The sequence below is a fragment of the Talpa europaea genome (genome assembly GCF_964194135.1).
Source record: "Talpa europaea genome assembly, chromosome: 8".
NCBI lineage: Eukaryota > Metazoa > Chordata > Mammalia > Eulipotyphla > Talpidae > Talpa > Talpa europaea.
Window position 1 is genome coordinate 18,863,263 of NC_140075.1, and position 17,883 is coordinate 18,881,145.

The 17,883-nt window shown below is 46.7% G+C and overlaps 1 protein-coding gene across 1 annotated transcript in view; it reads left to right on the forward strand.

Annotated features, from left to right (window-relative positions):
* Positions 1–963: 963 nt before the first annotated feature.
* LOC311175195 (olfactory receptor 14A16-like) overlaps positions 964–17,883 on the forward strand; it is a gene marked incomplete at both ends in the record, with an annotated part of 66,197 nt that continues 49,277 nt past the window's right edge. Inside the window, 2 exons of the mRNA XM_084240108.1 lie at positions 964–974; positions 3,684–3,792. Of these exons, the coding sequence (XP_084096234.1) occupies positions 964–974; positions 3,684–3,792 (120 nt within the window). The remainder of the gene's footprint in view (positions 975–3,683; positions 3,793–17,883) is intronic.

Sequence of the window (17,883 nt, forward strand, 5' to 3'; positions counted from 1 at the left end):
AGACACGGCCAGGAAGAGGGCAGAGTCCTGTGAAAGGAGAGGGTTTGAGAAATACACACAACAAAGCAAGTCGTACATGGACACACACTTGTGGGGGGAGGCAGAGAACAGGCATTTGAGAAGGGAAACCTGTAATAGTCTTGGGGAACAACCTCCTGAGGGCTCTGAGAAGGGAGGGGAGGGCACGGGGAACAAAGAGGGCTGGTCCCCCGTGACCCCAGGGCTGGTGTCCCTGTGACCCAACCACATGTGTCTGGCTGGAGGACATAGGTGTGCACCTGTAGACGGTCTCTGTGGCTGAGGGAAAGAAGGGCAAGCTATTCTTGCTGGTGAAACGGCCCTTCATCAATCTCCCCACAGCCATGACTGTATATGACCTTATTAAAGGTGGGGGGCACCACCGTGTAGAACATAGAAATGACCAGGTCAGACATGGACGGGGTCCCTGAGGTCGGCTTCAGATAAGCAAAGTATCCAGCGGAAAGAAAGAGCACCACAACCAGCAGGTGGGGAAGGCAGGTGGAGTAGGCCTTGGCCATGCCTTCTGTGGATAGGATCTTCCTGACAGCAGAGAAGATGTGGATATAGGAAATGACGATGGAAATAAAATAACCCATATCCAATGTCACACTAATAAGAAGGGGGACAAGTTCACTCATCAAATTTTCTGAGCAGGAAATAGTCAGTAACTGGGGGATGTCACAGAAGAACTGGTGGACCACGATGGACCCACAGTAGGATAAGGAGAAGGTTCCAGCTGTGTTCATCACAGCATCGAGACCTCCACCCAGCCAGGACACAGCTGTCAGCTGCACACACCTGTCCCTGCTCATGATGACGTCATAGTGCAGGGGGTGGCAGATGGCAGCATAGTGGTCATGGCTCATCATCGTGAGCAGGTGCATCTCTGTACCTGCTGACATAACCATCGTGAAGACCTGGAGGACACAGCCCGGGAACGAGATGGAGCTACTGTGAGTGATTTTCTAACTCATGTTTAATTCTGAAATTTGAATGGACAGTCAGATCTTGTGGTTAACTACATGTATTATCATAAAAATATTTGCACGCACAAATATGGGATAATCAGAGAGTTTGGAGACATAGTGACCTGCTCCCAGAGAAAGTGCTTGAGAGCAAGAACATCACGCCCAGCTCACAATCTCAGTGTTAGGGAAACAATATGAGAACATCTGCATGTGCAGTGCACATGTGTAGAATTAATAAATATCGCCGTGCTTTATTTTCCATAATGTTGTACATAATTAAACATAGTTCCCAAAGTAGAAGAAAAATGAACTTTATTTTAATCTACAAGAAGGTCGAGACAAATACCTGGTATACAATCAAGATATAATATGGAGGGCCTCCCCTGGTGGTGCAGAGGTTGAGCCCTGGGCTGCAAAGCTGCCTGCAGCCTCTGCAGTGCCGGTTCGTTCCCTGGCCACTGGGCTAGGGTCCCACATGGCATGCATACCTCTCCTGCAGCCCGCTGCTCCCCTCAGCAGTGTATTTAAGTCAGTCTGTCTGTACTGCTGTGGCTCTGGTGAATTCTCTCACCCACCCGCACTTCAGACTGTACCCAGTGCTTGTATAAATAAATAAATCTTAAAAAAAAAGATACAATCTGGAAAATAAGGAACCTAAAACAAAACAAATTATACATTATAAAGTTTTAAGTAGAAATTTAGTTCTTCAAAGATAATTCATCTAACTTTACTTTTGAAAGCACCACATCGAGGGAGTGTAGTCACGTTGGCATCAAAACAGGCATCATAGAAATTAATATTCCATCCATTCCAGGTTTCAGTCATAGATTCCTACAAACCAAGGAAGGTTCCATCCTTCCACCTCTGGCAGAGTCAAGTGTGGTTTCCCTTTGTCCTGTGAGCAGAAACATGACCTTCTCCTAGAGGAAGACGCCCCATTAGGAATCATGAGGGATGGGAGGCCCCACTCTCTGTCTCTCCTCCCCTCCACATGGGCGGAACCGTCAGTGGAGACACACATGGGCTGGGGGTACCGAGTGCCCAGGACTGGGGTCCCTTGAACATCTGCTCCCGAAGACATTTACCACTGCTTAATTTTATGTTAAAATTGGTGATGTGTGAGTTCTAGAACATTCTAAGCCACATACATTGTTTTCAATGATGAGTGGGAGTTTAGTTTATGAACATCACAAGTTGGAAGTTTGTCAAATGAGAGCAGTATTTAGGAAACTAAAGCTTATGGAAAAACATGAGAATATAAATTTCTGGGAAAGGAAAATTTGTAATGCAAGAAATCTGTACTTTATAAATGATGGCATGTAGATACAGAGGGAAAAACTAGTCATGGATTATAATTGTAGGTTGTGATAGCTCATGTCTTGGAATATTGACAATTTATCAGTCTCCTCACAGCCGACTTCATGGCTTGGTTCCTCAGACTGTATATGACGGGATTAAAGGTGGGGGGCACGGTCGTGTAGAACATAGAAATGACCAGGTCAGACATGGATGGGGTCCCTGAGGCCGGCTTCAGATAAGCAAAGAATGCAGTGGAGACAAACAGCACCACAACCAGCAGGTGGGGAAGGCAGGTGGAGTAGGCCTTGGCCTTCACTTCTGTGGATGGGATCTTCCTGACAGCGGAGAAGATGTGGACATAGGAAATGACAATGAAAATAAAGTAGCAGATACACAACAATGCAACAAAAAGAACGGGGGCAAGTTTGTTCATTACATTTCCTGAGCAGGAAATAGCCAATAACTGGGGGATGTCACAGAACTGGTGGACCACGCTGGACCCATAGTAGGACAAGGAGAAGGTTCCAGCTGTGTGCATCACAGCATAGAGACCCCCACCCAGCCAGGACACAGCTGTCAGCTGCACACACCTTTCCCTGCTCATTTTGACCTCATAGAGGAGGGAGGAAAACAAAGGGCAGGCAAGCAAGAGAAGTGAATCTGATTTAAATGCACGTCACAGGAGGGGACCTGAGGACAGCACTCATTGTGCTGCCTTTCTCTGGGCCCTGCCAGCTCTGTTCTCCACCACAAGCCATGTTCCCCGCTTGTCCCCCAGTGGATGGGTTATTTCGCATCTGACACTCAAAATGGATTGGGCATCATCCCTGGGTGATTTGAAGAGGCCCACTGTCCTCTTCAGCATCCCTTTTGGCTGCTTCTCAACCTCTCAGGACCTCCTGACCTTGGCACCAGTGGTTGGCCTTCTCCGAGTTGGCTTCCTGATGCATCTCCTGCCTGGCTACAGAGACCTGGCGAGGGCGCCAAGCTCTGCCAGCCCAGGGCTGCTGGCACACTCACCCTGTCCCACTGTCAGCCGTCCCAGGGGCACACTGCCACGCCAGGCTAAACGCACGACAGCTCCCACGATAGGTGGCCATAGGCCAGCATGGCCCAGTGGTCGCCCTTGGATCTTCATGTCCCGGGGTCTGCACATGACCCTGTCCCCCCGGGCCCCATAATCAGCCATCAATGTGCCCAAGCCCGGCCTCAGCAGGATTGCCTCTTGGGGTCATCAGTATGAAATTTGCCACTGGCGAGCTCTGAATGATTGGCAGGGCCTCGGTTTCCCTATCAAGTCTGCAGCCTCAGGGGTGGGGGGGCAGGTGCTGTCTGGCTGCCTCTGCCTCCCGCAAGGTTCTAGGTGTTTCCCAGCATATTGCCCTGCATCTCCAGGGCCTCGTCTGCCTCCTGCACTCAGCCGCTCTTCCTGGACATTGGCCGCCAGCTGTGCTCCCGCAGGGACTCCAACAATATGTTTGACTCCAGTGACAGAGGCCACTTGGTGCGTCTTCTCTCTGTGAAAAATCCTGCCACCTGCACCACTTGTTTTCCACCCATTCAGCTCGAGGAGGTCCACTGTCGCTTCTCACAGACAAAAGGGAATTGTGTGGCCTTTAGATTTTTCAGGCCTTTAATGCTGACTCACGGGACTGAGCAGCTCTCACCCTCATTTCTCTGGCTGTCTCCCCTCCCCCTGGATCTAGAGTGACCACACCCTTACACTCCCTCGCCTGAGGGCACTGGGGTCCCTGTTACATGTGCATGCCCTGTGCACTCTGGCCCAGGTGCCCACCATCACAGGCACATGGGCAAGACCACAGAGGCCACCACAGAGGCTGATGGCAGGAGTGCTGGAAAAGAAGCCTGATTTTTAACTCAACTACCCTAGAGGCCCAAACTTTATTCATTTATACCAAAGGTGCAGAAGCACAAGCAGAAAATCATAGTAGGATTCAATCTGCCCCCCTCAGCCAAACCATCCTCCAGCTTCAGGTTGAGGATAAGTTCTTAAATATGTGTTTTTAGTGAGAATGGGTACTTTTAATTTTAGATAGATAAAAAGCAAAGAGAACATAGAGAAACTTTGTGAATAGTGTTATGCGAGAGGCAGAATTATTACACAAGGAACATTTATTTATAAAACTTCAAAATATTGTTTGGAATTTTAGAGGGGAAACAAGCATGTCAGACAGAGAATCAACACTCGAGGCCTGGTTGGAAGAGGAGGTGACCCAGGGTGGGAGAGCCTCATCTCCCCCGGGGCCAGGCCTTCCCGGCAGCCCGGACACTTGCCTAAGGACGCCTGCCCTGTCTCCCATGCCTGGGCTTGGCTCTGTTTCTGGATGGCATCTGGCAAGTGGAAAAGGTGCGGTGTGGGGGGCTCCCCACTTAGTCCAGAATCAGGAGTGGCAGCACAGTGACCCAAGGGACCGCTGCTCGCTGCTCACCCCCTCCCCACTCTGCCCGGCCTCTCCAGCTGTGCTTTCCACCAGCTGTGGAGCTGCCCTTGTCCTGGGGCTTCGAGAAATTCCTCTCCCGAGATATGAGGACCCCCTCGTGGTCCCCAACAGGGCAGCTTAAAATAAAATGATATTGTAACATTTTAGCCCAACTGAAGGGAAATATTTTCACGTTTCTATGTTCACAAACTTCATGCTCTTAAGGGGAGTGAGAGTTTAAGGAAAATGATGTAAATCAGGAAAAATTATGACTTCTGTAATATTTCCTGACAAATATGACTAGAACTTGATAACATTGTCCCAGAAAGTGCTGACTAGACAGAAACCAGCCTCTCGGCAGTGCCATGGTGGAGAAGCCCCTCTGCAGGCTCAGCGGGAAGCCTGAGGCTGAGGGTGTGAGGGACACGCACTGCCCAGCAGCGGCCGGGACACAGCTGAGACGGGAGGCACACCTGGCTCTTCACTGGGACCCACAGAAGGATGTGCCTGCGGTGGGGTCAACCCCTGTGGTTGTTCCTCCTGAGAGGCCCTGTCGTTGTCGCCTGTGGGTGTGTTCCCTGTCCACGTCAGGGCTGCCGGGCCCATAGCCTCAGGATCCCAACACTGTGGGTTGCCCTCAGATCAGCCAAGCAATGAAAGTGGGGCACCGGGAAGGGCGTGCATCGCGAGGGGTGACCCAGAATGCCGGGGGCTGGTAACTGAGGCAGGACAAGGGACCCCAGAAACTGAGGCATGGACGCCGTGATAAGACTGACAACGTGGCCAGGATGAGGGCTGGGTCCCCATCTCAGTGCCATGTGGTCCCGCAGTGAGAGGGCCTGGGGATGCCCGACCCCTGCCCTCAGATGCCAGCACATTTCTCTCCTCGCCCTCCCTTTCCCCGTTGTCCTCCAGCCCCACAGCTGCCCCGGGTCCTGGTTCCAGGACCAAGGGTCTGGGCCTGGCTCATCAGCAGCGCCCTGCCCTATGCAACCTGCTCCCAGCTCCCACTCCCCAGGGTGTCACCGCAACACCTGGGCTCTCCTTGGAGCCGAGGCACTCCCGGGAGTGACACCCCATTTTCTCCTGCTCAGCAGGGGGTGCGGCTGCAGGGGCAAGGGCAGGGTCGTCGCCTCTGAGGAGAGTCTTTATTGGCTCAGGGGAGGTCATGAGACCAAGGGGCAGCTGTGGTGCTGCTCGAGGTGGACGTGGTGGACACAGTGCCATCACCACAAGTATCGCATCCGCAGGTTAATAACACTCATGTTTAAGATATTTTCATGGACCTCGTGTGTTATAAGCAGTCAGGAGAGCATGGAGACAAGTGACGGCTCCCAGAGTAAACACTGGAGAGGAGGAACCTCACCCCCAGTGCATGGTCTCAGGGTGGAGACAGAGCCTTGAGGTCCCGGAATCCATCGCACAGAAGCTGCTGGAGATGAAACATTTAAAATATTGCCGTGCTTAATTTTTATGTAATATACCTTACATAGTGTAAAATATAACGTAGTTCCAAAGTAGAAGAAGAGGATGCAAATATTACCCACAGGGAAGTTGACAAGAATTCTAGGCATGAGACATCAAAATACAATTTTGACAGCTAAGGGAGCCTAAACACACAGACAAACCAATGTCTCCGAGCTAAACACTTTCACTGTACATATGCAGTTTCAGTAAGAATTCATGGATATTTTGTTTTTATTATAGTACATCAAAGAGAGTAGTCCTGTTAGAAACAAATCCGACATCTGGATTAATATTCACATCAACTGTCAGTTTCAATCACAGATTCCTTTCCCAAGATGTGTTGGTCCTTCCATCTCTGGCAGATTCAGGAGCAGATGCTCCTTGTCCTTTGAACAGAAATATGAATTTGTCTCAGAGGGAGGTGACCCATTACATTCGTGAAGGTGAGGGATCCACTCAAAGGTACCCCCCTCCCCTCCACTAGCACGAAGGCCCCTCAGTGGAGACACACACAGGAAAGAAGGAACTGAAGCCCAGAACTGCAGTCTGGTGACCCAAAGGCTCCCAAGGAGCGATCCCTTTTACCACAGCTTCACTCTACATAACTTTTGGTAATGTGTGAGTTCTAGAACATTCTTTCTACACCAAATACATAGTTAAACAATGAGTGAGAATTCAGTTTATTTGAATGTAACACAGTTGAGGTTTGGTAAAGGATTAGGAAACTACAGTTAATGGAAGAATATGAGAATATAAATTTCTGGAAAAGGAGAATTTCTAATGCAAGAGTCTATACTATATAAATTATGACATGTAAGAGTTAGAGGGGAAAAACAGAATGAATGAGGAGTTTCTTTTAGCTTGTGGTATCTCACTTGTTGGTGTATTGGCCATTTATCAGTCTCCCCACAACCATTTTCAAGGCTTGGTTCCTCAGACTGTATATGATGGGATTTAAGGTGGGGGGCACCATCGTGTAGAACATAGAAATGACCAGATCAGAAAGGGACTGGGTCACTGAGGTTGGCTTCAGATAAGCAAAGCATCCAGTGGAGAGAAACAGCACCACAGCCAGCAGGTGGGGAAGGCAGGTGGAATGGACTTTGGACTGACATTCTGTGAATGGGATCTTCCTGACAGCAGAGAAGATGTGGACATAGGAAATGACAATGAAAATAAAGTAGCAGATACTCAACACCACAGTTATGAGAATGGGTGAAAGTTTGTTCATCACATTTCCTGAGCAGGAAAGAGCCAATAATTGGGGGATGTCACAAAAGAACTGGTGGACCACGTTGGACACACAGTAGGACAAGGAGAAGGTTCCAGCTATTAGCATGACAGAGATGATGCCCACACCCAGCCAGGACACAGCTGTCAGCTGCACACACCTGTCCCTGCTCATGATGACCTCATAGTGCAGGGGGTGGCAGCATACCGGTCAAAGCTCATCACTGTGAGCAGGTACAAGTCTGTACCTACTGAAAGAATCAGCACAAACACCTGGACGACACAGCCTGGGAAGGAGATGGAGCTGCTGTGCCTCAGAGAGTTGGCAATGGACTTGGGGACCTTGGCTGAGATGAGGCAGAGGTCCGAGAAGGACAGACTCCTCAGGAAGAAGTACATGGGGGTTTGGAGGTGCCAGTCCAGGGTGGTGATGAGGATGATAATTCCGTTCCCCAGCAGGGCGCACAGGTAGACCAGGGAGAAGAGCAGCAGGTGAGGGAAGCCCATGGTCCCCTGGGTGGGGAAACCCAGGAGGATGAATTCTGTCATGATTGTGCGATTGGTCACCCCCGGAGCTATCATCTGTGTAAAAGAAGAAAATGGGAAAAGCCTCAATCATCCAATATTGAAAATATAAGGGGTTATCAATATAAGTTAAAAATTCAATGTATTTTCTACATACTTATTCCTTCTAGGCGCATCTGTGTATAAAGTTTTATTCAACTCATTTATTTCCTTCTAATGTGAAAGTGCCATTATTATATTCTCCAAATATGTCTGCCAGATTGGTGAGAGACTCAAATTTCAACTGTCCCCTACAAAACTTGAACACATTAGAATCCCTTATATGTCAACAAACCTCCCACACTACGCACCCCGCCCCAGTCTCACTGCTCCTGCTCCTGCCCAGGCCCCAGCGTCTCTGCCCAGCACATCTCCCAGAGGTTGTCCAGGGCACAGCCTAGAGGACACGTGACCATGCCCAGCCCCTTCCCACCCTGGAGAGCCTGACCCTGCTCCTCCAGCACAGCCCTGGTCTGGGGAGGCCCCACAGTGACGGGTGTGCAGGGAGATGGGGTGTGCGTGTCCCTGTTCCTGCCCACAGGACCCGACACTGTCCTGGAACTGAATGATCTGGGCTCGGCGTCCCCATGCAGCATGTTCTGACACCTCCTCTGTCAGATTCCTTCCCCTGTGGCCTCACTGCTGCCTCCTGGTCTGTCCCCTCGTCTCCTCATCTCCCTGTCCCTGACTCCCCACATCTGAGGACCAAGAGACCGCGTTTCCCGCAGAGTCTCCTCCTGGGTCACACCCACACGTCCCTCCTACAGGATGGGCTCTTCGACCCCGGGACCCTGCCGGCCCCTCTGTCCCCCTCAGACTCATGCACATCTGTGCAGTGAGGAGGCGGCTCCGGGGCTGAGCTGGACAGTCTGTGCATGTGGCTGTCCCTGCTGGTCCCAGGGCCCGGGTCCCCTGGGTGCGGGTTTGTTCCTCCCCCGAGCCCCGTGCATGCTTGGGGACGTCTAGATATGGGGCTGCCCTGCCCTCTCTCCCGCCCCCAATCTCACCCTCTCCCCCTTCTGTGGGGTGAAGGAGGGGCAGGCACTGGGGAGGCAGGATTTTGGAGTAGAATACAGGAAATAACTTTGTGGATATACATTAGTGTAAACAATCCAATATCATTTAATTACAAAATAAATTAGGATACAATTTGGTCTAGTTGTAGAAATCATTTGATTACCCTAAATGTAATGATGAAGTATGTTTTGCATAGATCTCTTCCTGACATTTAAAAAAAAAAAAACCTGTTTCTCTTCCTTTTACAATATCACTAACAATCCTTGAGTGACAGAGTTGGAGAAAAACCCCAAGTCCAGGTCCATAAATAGTCAGATGTCCCTGCCACCCGCACTTCATCATCAGAGCCATGAAACTCTCCCCAAAGTTGAGTAAAAAGTTATTGAATCTCTACTTGACATATTGGTCATAGGATTTAAGGACAAAATGACATAACATTCTGATTTTTAACAATAAGTATTATTTTAAATTCATATTAAGTTTAGCATCCCTCACATTAATGTCATCAAATGTTTTGATTGTATTTGACACTGAACACACACGGACACACTGTGCTGAGTGCCCAACCACAGTGAGGATGTGATGTTATATGTACTGTAAGTCAAGATCTACTTTATGATAATGCTATAAAACGTCATAGTACTTGGAACAGTTAAAATAAAAAAAAGTTATTTTCTCCCATTGAAATTCATCCCAGGAGAATACGGAATTGTGAAATCCAGCAACTTGTGCATCTTAAGAATTTATTAGTTTCATTATTTATAAAATAAGATTTTAACTGCTATGCACTCTCCAATGTAAAAAGAAGCTTGGAATCTAAAATCTTTCAAGTGTGAGTGGATTCTCCTCTGCAAATAGCTGGGGGCAGATACCTGATATCTGGGGAGGAAAGTTCCCGCTGCCGTGTCCTGTCCCTCTCCTGAAGTTGTGGCCATGGCATGGACAGTGGGTGTCCCAACCTCCTACTCCATGGTCGTGGCTCGTGGGGATGCCTCTGAGCACTCACAGGAAGTTCCATTCTGTCCTGTGCCACCTCGTGGACAGAGCAGGGCCTCAGGGCTGGGCTATTTGAGCTCTGGAGCTGGTGTCCGCGGGTTGGACACTGTCCAGATTCCAGCCCTCAGGGACCCTCCTCTAGAGGGACAAGCGCCCTTTTTCAGGTCACTGTCTTAATTGGCGTCATCCTGTAGCACATTCAGTGGGTAATTGGTGCACTGAGTGTGCCAAAGGCAGTTGTGTTAGTGGTTTGCACCTCAGTGGAAAGGAATGTAATTCATCCCCTTTCAGGCTCCACCACCATAGACTGAGCCTACTATGGGGCACCCGGGTGTGGCCACGTCGTCAAATCCACAGATGAGCCCACTTCACAGGAAGCTGGAAAGTCTCTGCCTCCCCCTGTGCACCATCCTGGGGCCTGGCAGGTGTGGGGGGTGGACAAGGGCCTTGTAGGGGCAGGAGGGGGAGGGAGTTGAAAAACCAGGATGAGATCCCCCAGGAGCGAGAAGGGGAAGCACCTGGATCTTCTGACACGAGAATTTGTTTGTGTGACTCAGAATTTGTTTATTTAAAAATGGCATTTACTCTCAGCACCTATAACTCTTTCATCACATTTGAACTGTTGTCGTGTGTGAGGGAAGCTTGTGTTTATCTTCCACTGCGGGTCAGTCCTGAGGCAGAGCTGTCCGGTGTGTCCATGGGGTGGTCTGGGTCTAGGGCTCTGACACAGCAGAGTGGGGGACCCTCTTGCAGCTGTGGGTCTCCCGCAGAGTCCTCATAGGGCCCACCAGGTCAGGCACAGACAACGGGTTGGCGGTTACTGACTGAGGAGACAGGGGATTACAGTCCTGGGCCAAAACACTGTCCTACCTGTGTCCACAGCGTCTGCCAGGCCCATCCCACAGCTGCCCAGAAAGATGGCGCCTCCCTGAGGGAGGTGGAGCTGGAGGCCCAGGATGGACTAGGTTGGGGGTGCATCCAGGCTTGGGGGGGTGTGTGGGTGCTGACTCCAGGCCCTGTGGCAGCCCCGGCTCATGGACCCCTGACGGCCTGTTCACCCCTTTCCGGGCCGCCCACTCTGAGGCCATGTGCCATGCAGCGTTCCCTGAGGAATGTGCGCCTGCGCCTGTGGGGGTCGTGGGTTTGGGCTGGCCCCTCAGACCAGGGTGGGCGGCAGCGTCCACCCAGCCCTGTGTCCACTGCAGGAGGTGGGCAGCTCCACTGTGTCTGTGAACCAAGGTGGGACCCGCCCACCCTCAACCCAGACCTGCCTGGGTCTTCCTCTCCTTTCCCTGAAACCCCAAATGCTGGTGCCAGAGTCCCCAGAACCAGCTCCCAGGAGACGGACTGCTCAGATGGGCCGAGGGCCATTGGGAACCTGTTGAAGAAGCTGTGCCCAGGCCACTGTCACTTTTCCAGGTCTGACGATGCCCCCGGGTTTGGGCAAAGGACAGTTAGTGCTTGGTCTGCAAAGGACAGAGAGGACACCTGCTCCCAGGCCTGGGTGGACCCAGCTGCCCGTGGGAGGGGCGACTCCCCCTGAGGGACCCTGAGTCTATGGGGTAACAAGCTGCCCCACTGTTCACCAGAGACAAGCATTTTGGTACAAGGAGACACCCCTCATCCCGGGGCAACGGCCATGTCACAGGGGCCCACAGGCACTAGAGGGTGTGGAGAAAGGGCCCCGTTAGATGGCTGGGGAGACAGAGAAACTATGCAGAGCAACTACCTTGGCTTAAAACTCCAGAATGGATCAAGCAGCGGGTCACACGCGGGCATGGGCAGCAGGATTCTCTCACAGCTCTGCCATCATCACGGTGGAATCATCCCCAGCAGGCCCGCTCGGCCCACGGACCAAGGACCAGATGGTGGCACATCCACACAGATGGTAGCACATCCACACCCGGGTGGGCACGGACAGGGCGAGGGCAGGGCCGTGCAAAAGGAGGGAGTTTTAGAAATACACACAGCAAAGCAAGTCAGACATGGACACACAATCAGGGGGCGGCAGAACACAGGCATTTGAGCAGGGAAAAACATGAAAAGTCATGGGGAACAACCCCTTGAGGCTCTGAGAGGGACGGGAGGGCATGGGGACAAAGGAGGGGCTGGTGTCCCTGTGACACAACCACCTGTGAGGGTGGCTGGAGGACCCGGGCGTGCACTTGTAGACAGTCTCTGTGACTGAGGGAAAGAAAGGCGAGCTTTACTTGCTGGCGTACTGGCCCTTCATCAGTCTCCCCACAGCCGACTTCATGGCTTCATTCCTCAGACTGTATATGACAGGATTAAAGGTGGGGGGCACCGTCGTGTAGAACATAGAAATGACCACGTCAGACATGGACGGGGTCTCTGAGGTCGGCTTCAGATAAGCAAAGAGCCCAATGGAGACAAATAGCAACACAACCAGCAAATGGGGAAGGCAGGTGGAGTAGACTTTGGCCTTCCCTTCTGTGGATGGGATCTGCCTGACAGCAGAGAAGATGTGGACATAGGAAATGATGATGAAAATGAAGCAGAACATATCCAATGTCATACACATAAAAAGGGGGACAAGTTCACTCATCACATTTTCTGAGGATGAAATAGCCAATAACTGGGGGACGTCACAGAAGAACTGGTGGAACACGTTGGACCCACAGTAGGACAAGGAGAAGGTTCCAGCTGTGAGCATCACAGAGATGAAACATCCACCCAGCCAGGACACAGCTGTCAGCTGCACACACCTGTCCCTGCTCATGATGACCTCATAGTGCAGGGGGTGGCAGATGGCAGCATAGCAGTCAAGGCTCATCACCGTGAGCAGGTGAAGCTCTGCAGCTGCTGAAATAACCATCATGAAGACCTGGAGGACACAGCCCGGGAAGGAGATGGAGCTGCATCTGGTTTTTCTATTCGGTTTCATTGATCCGTGAGTCTGTTCTGGTTCCAATACATGCAGTTTTGATTATTATGCCTTTGTAGTATAGTTTGAAATCTGGGCAAGTGATGCCTCCATTCCTATCTTTATTTTATTTTATAAGGAGAGCTTTTTTCTCTTTTTTTTTTCAGGAAAGCTTTGGCTATTCATGGTTTTTGGTGGTGCCATATGAATTTCATCAGTATTTGTTCTATTTCTTTGAAGAATGACATTGAAATTTTTATTGGAATAGCACTGAATCTGTAAATTACTTTTGGGAGGATGGCTATTTTGATAATGGTAATTCTTCCAATGCATGAGCAGGGGGTGTCTTTCCATTTCTTTGTGTCTTCTTCTATTTCTTTTAACAATGTTTTATACTTTTCTTTGTATAGGTCCTTTGCCTCTTTTGTTAGGTTTATTCCCAGGTATTTGATTTTTTTTTTGTTTCAATAATAAAAGTGATGTTTTTTTCTTGATTTCTTCTTCAGATTTAATGTTTGTGTATAGGAAGGCTACTGATTTTTGCGTGTTGATTTTGTATTCTGCTACTTTACTAAACTGATTGATTAGTTTAATTAGTTTTTCTGTGGAGTTTTTGGGGTTCTCTATGTATAGTATCATATCATCTGCAAATAGTGATATTTTGACATCTTCTTTTCCTATTTGGATGCCTTGTATGTCTTTCTCCTGTCCTATTGCTCTGACTAGGACTTCCAGTATTATGCTGAAAAGCAGTGGTGAGAGTGTACATCCTTGTCTTGTTCCAGATCTAAATGGAAATGCTTTCATATTTTCACCATTGAAAAGGCGAGGATGATACTGGCTATGGGCTTGTCATATATGGTCTTTATGATGTTGAGGTATGTTCCTTGCTTTCCAAGAATTTCAAGGGCCTTTATCATAAATGGGTGTTGTACTTTGTCAAAAGCTTTGTCAGCATCTATTGATATTATCATATGGTTTTTATGTTTCTTTTTGTTGATGTGTTGGATTGCATTGATTGATTTTCAGATGTTGAACCATCCTTGTGTCCCCAGAATAAATGCTACTTGGTCGTGGTGAATTATCTTATGGATGCACTGTTGGATTCTGATAGCTAAGATTTTATTAAGGATTTTTGAATCAGTGTACATTAGACAGATTGGTCTGCAGTTTTCTTTTTTTGTGTTGTCCTTGTTTGGTTTTGGAATTAGTGTAATGTTGGCTTCATAGAACTTGTTTGGTATTATCCCTACCTTCTCAATTTTTTTCTTGGTATAAAACATCAGAAATTTATTGGCTCATAATTCTGGAGGCCAGAAGTCCAAAATTAAGGTGATAGCAAAGCCTCTGTCCTCTGGCCTCTGTCATGCTCTGGGAAAGGAACTGCTTCTTGCCTTTCTCATAGCTTTTGGTAGCCTCAAGCTCCTGTTGGCTTGTAGGTACATCTCTCTAGTCACATGGCTGCCTTCTCCCTGTGTTTTCGCATCATCGTCCCTCTGTGTGCATCTGTCTCTGTGTTCAGATTTTTTTTTAATAAAGACATCTGGATTAAGTCCACCTAATAACTTATTTTAGCTTGAGAATCTCTATAAAGATTATATTTCCCAATAAGGTCATATTCTGAGGCACTGAGGATTAGGACTCCAACATATCTTATTTTTTTTCACATTTGATATGCATTTTATTTTATTTTTTATTTTTTTTTAATTTTTACTTTATTTTTATATTCCCCATACAATTGCAACCCCTTATTTTGACCTCAATCTCTCCTTTCCTCACCCCCCAACCCTCATAGAGTGTCTCCAGTTCATAGTTGTTGGTTGCTTTTGATTTTTACTTGACCTACTACACATAGACCTTACATATGATCCAGCAATTCCACTCCTAGGTATTTACCCAAAGGACATGAAAACATCAATTCCAAAGAGCACCTGCACCCCTATGTTTATGGCAGCACTGTTTACAATAGCTAAGCTATGGAAACAACCCAGATGCCCAAAAATAGATGACTTGATCAAGACCATCTGGTACATATACACAATGGAATATTTCTCAGCATTCAAAAAAGATAAACACATGCAATTTGCAGCAACATGGATGGCACTGGAAGGGATCATGCTCAGCGAAATAAACCAGAAAGAAAAAGAAAAATACTGGGTGGTCTCACTCTTAGCAGGAATCTAGAAAACTTAAATAAGAGACCAGGAAAAAGAATAACTATAAGAAAGTAAACACCTTCTCAATTTTTTGAAATAATTTAGAAGGATGGGCACTAATTCGTTCTGAATGTTTGGTAGAATTCATTTGTAAATCCATCTGCTCCTGGGCTTTTGTTTTTGGGGAGGGTTTTAATTACCATTTCAATTTCACTGCTTGAAATTGGACTGTTTAGGTGTTTTATTTCTTCTTTAGCTAGCTTTGGGTGACTGCAGAGTTGTAGGAATTTGTCCATCTCTTCTAGATTGTTGAGTTTGTTTGTGTATAACTGTTCATATTAGTTTCTGATTATTCTTTAGATTTCTGCTGTGTCTGCTGGGATTTCTCCTTTTGCATTTGTGATCCTATTTATTTGTTCTTTCTCCCATTTTCCTTTGTGAGCCTGGCTAGGGGTTTGCCTATTTTAATTATTATTTTTTAAGAACCAACTTTTTATTTCATTGATCTTATTTTTTTTCATTTCTATTTCATTTATTTCTGCTTTGATTTTTAGTATTTCCTTTCTTCTACTGGTTTTGGGTTTTTTTGTTGTTCTTTTTCTGGTTCTTTGAGATGTGTGATTGGGTTATTTCTTTGAGTTATTTTTTGTTTGTTTATGTGAGCCTGTATTGCTGTATATTTTCCTCTTATTACTGCTTTTGCTGTATCCCACACATTTTGGAAATCAGTGTCCTCCTTGTCATTCAACTTAAAGTATTTTTTTTTTAATTTCTTCTTTGATCTCCTCATTAGTCCAATGGTCTTCCAGTAGTGTGGGTTTCAATTTCCGTGAATTAGAAGGGTTCCTTGCCTTCTTTTTATGGTTTATTTCTAGTTTGATTTATTCGTGGTAAGAGAAGATGATTGGTATGATTTCAACCTTGGAGTATCTGTTGATATTTGTCTTGTGTCCCAGTATGTGATCCATCCTGGAGAATGATCTGTGTGCACCCGAGAAAAATGTGTACTCAGATTTTTTTTTGGTTTAGTGTTCTATAGGTGTCTGTTAAGCACATGAGCTCTAGATCCTTTCTTAGAACTTTAGTGTCCTTACTTATTTTTTTTTGTCTCTTTGCTCCATCCATTGTTGATAGTGGTGTGTTGAAGTCTCCTACTACATACATGTTTTCTCTGATGTTGGTTTTCAGAGATGATAATATTTGTCTGATATATTTTGGTGCTCCTTCGTTTGGTGAGTATATGTTAATGAAGTAATGTCTCCTTGATCATGGTGTAGTGACCGTCTGGGTCTTTATTTTTTTACCTTTTTGAGTTTGAAATCTATTTTATCTTACATAAGTATTGCTGTTCTTACCTTCTTTTTTGGTCCGTTTGTTTGTAGGATTGTTTTCCATTCTTTTACTTTCAGTCTATTTTTATCTTTTGTAGTTAAATGTGTTTCCTGGAGACAGCAAAAGGTTGGATCTTGTTTCTTAATCCAGGCTGTGATGCTGTGTCTGTTTATTGAAGATTTTAGTCCATTTAAATTTAGATTTAATATTGATATGTTAGTGTCTGTATTTCCATTTTGTTTGTCTTTTCTCTGGTTTTATTTATTTTTTAATTAAAATTTTTGGTCTTGTTTCATTCTTATTCATCCCTCTGTTGGTTCTGTCTTTAGGAATCCTTGTAGTATTTTTTGGACTGGGGGTTTAGTCATAATGGCATTCCAGAGTTTCCATTTGTCTGAGAAGGTCTTTATTCTTTCTTCATAGAGGAAGGGAAACTTTGCAGGATAGAGTATTCTTGGTTGGCATTTGTTGTCTTGGAGCCTGTTGACTATGTCCCTCCACTCTCTTCTTGCCCATGGTGTTTCTTCAGAGAAGTCTGATGTCAGCCTGTTTGGTTTTCCTTTGAACGTTATCTGTTTCTTCCCTCTTGTCAGCATCATTATTTTTTCCTTGTCTCTGATTCTTGGGAGTTTTACTATTATGTCTTGCTGACTTTTTCCTTCCATCGTGGAAGTTTGGTGTTATTTTTGCTTTTCCTACATCTATTTCAGCTCCTTCTTCGCATTTGGGAAGTTCTCTTCAATTATTTCCTTGAATATTTTCTCTGTTCTTATGTCTATATCCTCTCTTTCTGGGATTCCTATAACGTATATTTCATTTCCTCATGGAGTCAGATAGTTCCCGAAGTCTTTCTTCTTTCTTTTTCCTTTGTACTTCTCTTTCCTTTTCTGTTTTGAATCTTCTTTTTTTTATTTCTGGGTCTTCAAGAGTGCTTATTCATTCTTCCATTTCAACTATTCTGCTTTCACTGCTTTTCCCGGAGTTCTTTAGCTCCTCCATTAATCCTTTGATCTCCTGCATTTCTTTCACTTCCCTCTTTAGGGACTCAATTTCATTCTTCTGATCATTGATTATTTTCCCTTATCATTGTTTTATGACTTCTTTCAATTTTTCAATCATGGCAATTTTAATTTCTCTATCTGGAAGGCTCAGAAGTTCTCCCAAGTCACTGTTGTTGCAATCTGGTGGGTGATTTTCTTTATTTGGTGTGTCTTTTCCCTGAGGACTTGCTTGGTTGCTTGTAGTTTTTCTTCTCCCTGCTGCTTGTTTTCTAATATGTCCTATGTGTTGGGACATTGTATCACTGGTACTGGCCGGCATTTTTTGGTGTGCTCTTTCTGAGATGTTGAAAACTGGTGGTCCAGTCAAGTCAAAAACTGTTATACCAGAAGTCCAGTAGTGCAGTGGTACTATGAATATGTTAGTGGTTACTGTCACAGAAAATCTCCTCCTTCTGTATTTGTTTAATTCCAGAGGTGGGTCTTGCAGTCCCACAGACTGCCCTGGCC